This window comes from Lasioglossum baleicum, unplaced genomic scaffold, assembly GCF_051020765.1.
Source record: "Lasioglossum baleicum unplaced genomic scaffold, iyLasBale1 scaffold1237, whole genome shotgun sequence".
Taxonomy (NCBI): Eukaryota; Metazoa; Arthropoda; class Insecta; order Hymenoptera; family Halictidae; genus Lasioglossum; species Lasioglossum baleicum.
This window is the reverse complement of record NW_027470296.1, coordinates 32,953-40,291: the sequence shown is the minus strand read 5'-3', so window position 1 is coordinate 40,291 and position 7,339 is coordinate 32,953. Positions and strand designations below refer to the sequence as shown.

At 30.6% G+C, this 7,339-nt stretch overlaps 2 protein-coding genes across 2 annotated transcripts; both read left to right on the top strand.

Annotated features, from left to right (window-relative positions):
* Positions 1–116: 116 nt before the first annotated feature.
* Positions 117–3,303, top strand: LOC143220577 (tryptophan 5-hydroxylase 1-like). The gene is made up of 11 exons (XM_076446198.1): positions 117–215; positions 360–573; positions 798–901; positions 1,007–1,074; positions 1,174–1,224; positions 1,794–1,892; positions 1,967–2,013; positions 2,102–2,237; positions 2,388–2,514; positions 2,658–2,887; positions 3,003–3,303. The coding sequence occupies exons 1-11, from the start codon at positions 117–119 to the stop codon at positions 3,301–3,303; spliced, it is 1,476 nt and encodes a 491-aa protein (XP_076302313.1).
* A 1,130-nt stretch (positions 3,304–4,433) lies between these two features.
* Positions 4,434–6,146, top strand: LOC143220582 (suppressor APC domain-containing protein 2-like). The gene is made up of 4 exons (XM_076446203.1): positions 4,434–5,282; positions 5,501–5,647; positions 5,719–5,931; positions 6,000–6,146. The coding sequence occupies exons 1-4, from the start codon at positions 4,434–4,436 to the stop codon at positions 6,144–6,146; spliced, it is 1,356 nt and encodes a 451-aa protein (XP_076302318.1).
* Positions 6,147–7,339: the final 1,193 nt, after the last annotated feature.

Below are 7,339 nucleotides of genomic sequence, written 5' to 3'. Positions count from 1 at the left end.
TATTATTTAGTTGAAATAGTATAGAAGAGATTTAAAAAAATTAAATTAAAGGGTTCGATATATCGTAATAGTTCGATGTAACACGTAGATATGTTCTTTCATTCATTCAGATCCCCATGGTCGAACGCAAACCAAACAACGACAATAAAAATTCTGTAGTTTTCTCGTTAAAAAATCAAGTCGGCGGCTTAGCACGAGCGTTGCAAGTCTTTCAGGTATGATATTTAACGAAAATCAAAGTATCTATAGCATTCGTTAAATACATTTCATTGTGTTGCATAACAATGGTCTAATATATTTTATTACGTTAGAATACACTAAAACTTATAATAAAATTTACAATAAAATTTACAATAAAGGATCTAGGTGTGAATGTCATTCATATCGAATCGCGGAAATCGTTGCGTCGTGATTCTGAATTCGAAATTCTTGTCGATGTTGAATGCGATTCGATAAAAATGGAACAATTAACAAGGATGTTAAGTCGAGAAGTGGCTGCAATTAATTTGGCACAATACGAACAAATGGGAAGTATTCCTCATGCTCCATTGCTATCAGCAGCTCAAAGTTTTGGTAAGTTCTTACCCTTTACCCACGCTATTCAAATTCTCCTTCTTATAGAAATATTACTCCAAACTGTTTAAATACCGTTAACCCTTTTAATACGTTTGAAATTTAAACGATCGTGAACGATAATCATTCATAGAGCATATTTCGTCAAACAATTTTTTAAAGGAATTTTTGATGTTAAAGTCGCATTTTGCGAGATAAAAAGAATTCACATTCAAACTTTGTAGATTTCAGCGAAGTAGACATGCCTTGGTTTCCACGAAAAATATCAGATTTAGATCAAGCGCAGAAAGTGTTAATGTACGGGTCCGAATTGGACGCAGATCATCCTGTACGTTTTTCAAAACGTTTTACTTTGTTAAATATGTTTTACTTAAACATACATCATATATTATGTAGAATATTTCAAATAATATATTTAATTCGACACTTTTAGGGTTTCAAAGATCCGGTCTATCGCAAACGCCGTGTACAATTTGCTGATATCGCGAACAATTACAGATAGTACGTAAAATTTCAATGAATTTATTATAAAAAAAAAAAGAAAACGATTATCAACTGTGACATAAAAAAGACTGCTTGCATTAATTAATAATCTTTCAGCGGCCAACCGATTCCTCGTGTTCAATACACGTCAGAAGAGATCAGAACATGGTTTGTAAATTCATTTTAATTTATTCTGGTCCTTTTCGAAGACATATAAATAAATATCTTAACAATCGGATAAACATTTAGTAGAAATAAATAGGTTTATTGTATAGAATCTCAGTAGAACTTTTGCTCGTAACGAGAAATCTTCGCACGTGCTTCAACAAATATGAAGGCAATTTATGATGAAAAAGAGGCCATTCTTTCGATATCTTCTGGAGATTTTCCTTCAATTACGAGACAGTATCCTAGTTCTGCCAATATAACAGGAAAAGTTTCTATCCTTCGTCTTCGCGACGTATGAAGAAGCCAAGATTGACTTGCGCTGAATACACTCCTTAATTGTCCTTATTTAATTTATCCTCGCGATCTTCGAGAAACTTTCCTAATACAATTTTCACTGGATATGTATAAAATAAGTGCGGATAAATAATCTAGTTTATTTGATACCTACGTAACATAATCGAAAATAAGAAAGTAGTAGTATCAAATACCAGCATCAACAATATTCATAAATAATTTTCATAACTTAATACTTTTGGATTTTATCTATGAATAACGCTCGATTATTATAGGGGAACCGTTTTCCGTGAATTGCATCAGCTTTATCAGAAACATGCTTGCAACGAGTATTTAGAGAATTGGCCAAAACTGGTGAAATACTGCGGCTATAGGTAACTATTTTCCTGAGACTTAAATTAAATCGTATTAAAGCTAATTGATATGATATTTCACACTTAATCGATAGAGAGAATAACATACCACAATTGCAAGACGTAAATGTTTTCTTGAAACGTAAGTATACAGCCAAATGTAATACATTTATTGCTAAAAATCATTCACAAAATAGAGAACAAATATAATTTACTTATGAAACTATTAGGAACAACTGGGTTCCAACTTCGTCCGGTAGCAGGTTATCTTTCACCGAGAGATTTTTTAGCTGGCCTTGCTTTTCGAGTATTTCACTGCACGCAATATATTCGACATTCATCCGACCCTTTTTACACACCTGAACCGTGAGTAATTTAAAAAAAAGAAAAAGCAGAAATAATACGCGTAAGAACAAAAATAAATAAATATATATTTAACATAAAAAAAGATATAAGAAAATTAAGAAGAACTTATAATGTATATATATTCACCTTAAGTTCTCGAATCGTTTATAGGGACTGCTGTCATGAATTGTTAGGACATATGCCGCTTCTAGCGAATCCAAGTTTCGCTCAATTCTCTCAGGAACTTGGACTCGCCTCTCTTGGAGCTTCAGACGAGGACATCAATAAATTGGCAACTGTAAGTGTTTCATGCTTGAAGAAGCAGTTCATTAGTCATATCAAATATTTGCAAAAGCTCATTTCACGACTAGAAAGAGAATACTATTATAGATACTATTTATATCGAGTTTGCTGTTTCTTTTCCTTTATTTTTATTTCTAGCTGTATTTCTTTACGGTGGAATTTGGATTATGCAAGCAAGATGGCATACTACGCGTTTACGGGGCTGGTTTATTGTCTTCCGTCGCTGAACTAAAACACGCAGTTTCCGTTCCCGAGAAAACATTTCGATTTGACCCGGAAGTAACTTGCAAGCAAGAATGCATCATTACTGCGTTTCAAAATGCATACTACTATACAGACAGTTTTGAAGAAGCAAAAGAAAAAATGCGGTATATTTATGCATAGTTCATTCTTATAGAATTATTAAAGATTAGATTGCCGTAAATTTTAGTGCAATGAACAAAAGAAGAAAAATTGAAGAAAATTTCAATTTCCTGATTTTAGGGCATTTGCAAACCAAATACAACGTCCATTCGGATTACGCTATAACCCGTATACACAATCGGTGGAAGTATTAACAGACGCTCAAAAAATTACTGCGGTGGTTAGTGAACTTAGAGGTGACCTCTGTATTGTTTCAAATGCCCTTAAGAAAATACACGAGCAGGATGATACAGTGGACGTTGAGAGGATAACCAGCCTTTTAACTCAAGGTATCGAATTACCTCAAGATACCTCATCTTCCGATAGTGATATCGATAAGAGTCCTAATGTTGAGACACCTCAAAATCCAATAGAAAATTAGAATAAAATATATGCTTCCAATGGTAATATAATCAGCACACGAGATTAAATTTTTTTTATAGACAATTAAAATTTTATGTATGCTGTAAATTGTTGTTAATTCAAAAATATTATTTCTGAAAACGTAGTCTACAAATAGAATTATTAGAATAAAAAATTAATATTCCAATGAATTGAATGCAAATTATATATAGATTATAGTTTAAAATTATGGAATAATACATACAATGTACATGCTGGCAGAAAATTATTACAACATCGTTATGTAAAAAAGAAGCTAATTAATAATTATATAAAATTACAGTAATTAAAAACAAATATATTAATATATTTATTTACATCGTACATTTTACACGTAAATAACATTACGCCAAGAAACACTCCTGATTTTCACTAATAGATTTTACAACATTCTAGTATAACGATAGATTTTTTTGACAATACGACACTACTTTTTTCGAGTGAATGACAATATAGATTATAAGACATGTAGTATTATCGAATTTTGAAAACTACTATCATTTTACACTCTATTTGTGACAAATACGTATCAACGATCGGTAAGTAAAATTTAAAAATTTATATTTTATTTTCTGTATTTGTTAAACGCTAAAAAATGAAAGTTATATTTAACGTATTAATTTCATATATTACGTAATTTGTATGCGTATAAATATATGAATTAAACATCATACTTTAGGAACTGTTTCTATGAGCAAAATAACTGTAGTACGTTCTAGATAGATTCGTACTTCGACACACCTGTTTCATCTGTTGCGTTCATATTTAGTTGCATGCAATCGAAGGTTTAAAAAGGTTATCAAAAAGTTAACTTTGTTAATAAAATACGAACAGGAAAATGTATTCAGAAAATTTTAAGTGTATTTACATTTGACATAAATAATTCTGCTAATAATTTGGCAGTATATTTTAACAAATGTTGAATAAAGAAAAAGGTATCTGTCAAATGAATAAAATAATACTTAATTATCGAAATGATTAATCGAGCGAACATTCCTTAAGAAATACAATGTTATACCTTCCACTACCGGAAGGTAATATATGAGCCAAAAGTATTTGAATATACGCGTTTTCTTAATAACCATATTTTAAACACGTTTGTATATTAATATGGCACAAATACAAACTTCGAGCGCGGATGGGCTGCCAAAGCATTTTGTTACCGCTATGCGTACACTTTTTGATATAATGGATGATCAAAATACAGGCTTTGTCAAATTTTCTGATATTGAAGGCAGATGGCAAGATGATGGAACACAAGGTCTTCCAAAAGGTGTTTTAGATAGCCTTAAAAAAGTCACACCACCTAATGGATTGTTGTCTTTTGAAAGGTTTTGTACAGGACTCAAGATATGTTTATTACAAGTTCAAACAGAGACTGACTCTAAAAAACATGATGGTCAACCAAACAGACCACCATCTGCTCCAATACTTATACCTGATGAGCAAAATAAAACAACATGGACATCTCCAAATACAGCAACTATTAGACCAAATAATGCTATATCTCAACAACGTACTTTAAGTATGCCACAATTACTAGCTGGTCGGAAAGATGTTAATCACACACACTTAGAATTAATGGATGGTAGAGGTGGACCTGAATTAAAATTAAATAAAGCGTATGGACCTCCAAAACCTCCAAGAATGGGTGCTGCATTAGAAGCTAGAACTATTAATTCAGATAGAAATTTTGATAAATCTGAAATACGAACTGTATTACAAAATTGGCAAATGGGTTTGTTGATGAATGATGATAAAACTGTAGAAAAGAGACAATTACCAACAGTGAATTATAGATCTGACACTAGAACATTATTAAGACCAACTAGAGTATTGGGTGATGGTAAAGCAGTTGATTTACAAAATAATCAAGTTGGTTTACAGCCTAAAAAACCATTAAACAGACGCAGAGAACCAAGGCGTCACACGTTGCAGAATGGTATTGATTACAATATGGTAAAGATATTCTTCTCTAGGATTCCCAACTAACCATTGGTGATTGGTTTTGGGTATGCATGAAATTTAGTGATTATTAACATGTAGATAATAATATTTATGCTAAATATCAGCTTAGTATATTGTATACTTATATAACATACCATTAGAATACATAGTTGGGAAGCCTGTGTCTTAATTATTAACAATAGTAGCTATTTAATAATTTTCTTCTTTAGATGAAAAGAATGAAACAAATTGAACAAGAAAAAGACGTATTACTTCAAGGACTAGCTGCAGTTGATAAAGCTAGAGAATGGTATTTAAAACAGATCTCTTCTACTCAGGAAAAAATCAAACATCTTGGGCGTATGGGATCTCATGTGGTATTAATTATTTTTCTATTATCTAATAAAATTATCTAAAATATTTTATTTACTTGTGTATTTTTATTTAGGAACAATGGACAGAAGCACAACAAGAACGTTTGGAGTTACAACGTGCTCGAGTATTAGAAGTGAACAGACACTTAGCTGCATTAATAAGTAGTTGGGAACGTGGTGGACTTCCTCTTCATATGAATCTTGCTTTTCTTAGTACTCCTACATCAACCCAACTACAACAGGATATATTGTCTAGGTTAAAGCAACAAAATCACAGACTAACAGAGGTAAATTAAATAAATAAGTATGCATAATTAATATTACACTTGGTTCATTTAAAATGATTAAAATTTAGGAAGTCAGTAAAAAAAGTCAACGAATAGCAATACTTGAACAAGAAAAGGATAACTTGGTACGAGAATTGTACAATAGACAAAGTAATATGGTTCAATCTAGAAGGGCAACAATGATTCATGAACAACATGATCAAACATTCATGTAAGGTACTAACAATTATCATTTTAATATTTTCATGTATAAAAAGATATTATATTTTACATAAATATTGCCGTTTTAGAATATAAATAACGAAGAAGACATTCCATTGAAGATATAATGAATTATATGCAAAGCATCAACATAACAAAACACACATATATTAAGAAAAATAATTAAAATCGTTGTTATATTTAAACTTCAATTGTATGTATAAAGTATTTGTGAAATATTCTCAGTACTGACATTCAAGTGTAGTTATACATTGTAAATGAAGTCTTAAAAATCTTTTAATCCGTCCAAGAATCGAGAGATAATGGTTTTTTCTAATAAATTATTATTATATTAATAAATCGCCTTGTTCCAATTTTTTATTTTCTTGTGATACCATAATCTCGAGTTATTTATAAAATTAAATAAGTTCATTGTATATTTTTGAAATTGATTAAATGACTTATCTTATAAACAAAAATTCTTACAAAAAACTGAAGAATTATGCACGTCTCGCAATGTAAACTACATCTACTTCCGGAATTATAATTGTGCGTGTCAAATGTTATCGAACTTTAAAATGTGATAACAGTATGCTTCCTTAATAGATCACTTAACGTTATAATTTATGCCAAAATTATTCTAAAAATAAAAAATGGGTATTCCTTTTTTAAAATTACGGTAAAAATACCACGTTGAAAAAATATGATAAGTGTTTAGAAAATTAATGCCTATTTACATTTTGTTTCAAGTATAAGAGACATTTTAGTTAGAAAAACGGAAGGTATAAGTAATAACGTTCTGTGCCGACCATGTGGTCTATTTAAGAAAATATGTGCCGAATCGTTCCATAAATTCCAAATCGTATAAATTTTCAAGATTTATTAGTATTTTCTTTAAAATAGTATGTGGGTAGATAAATAACCGATGTTACTAACAAAAGCTTGTAATAAATTTGATAAAAGTAACAAATTAAAAATTAATCGAAGAGAAATAATTAACAGAAATAATAATTAATATTAGTAAAACGAATGAAATTATAAATCTATGCAAGCGGTTAGAAATACGTCATCATATAGTCAACGGTTGATTTTACACCCCACGCATGGTTCCTTAGTTCAGTAGAGACTGGTGGGTATACTAGCTAAGCGCGTTAGTCCGCATTTAGTTAATAGTCGTAAAGAGGCAGTTGTCTCCAACTGTCTGGAG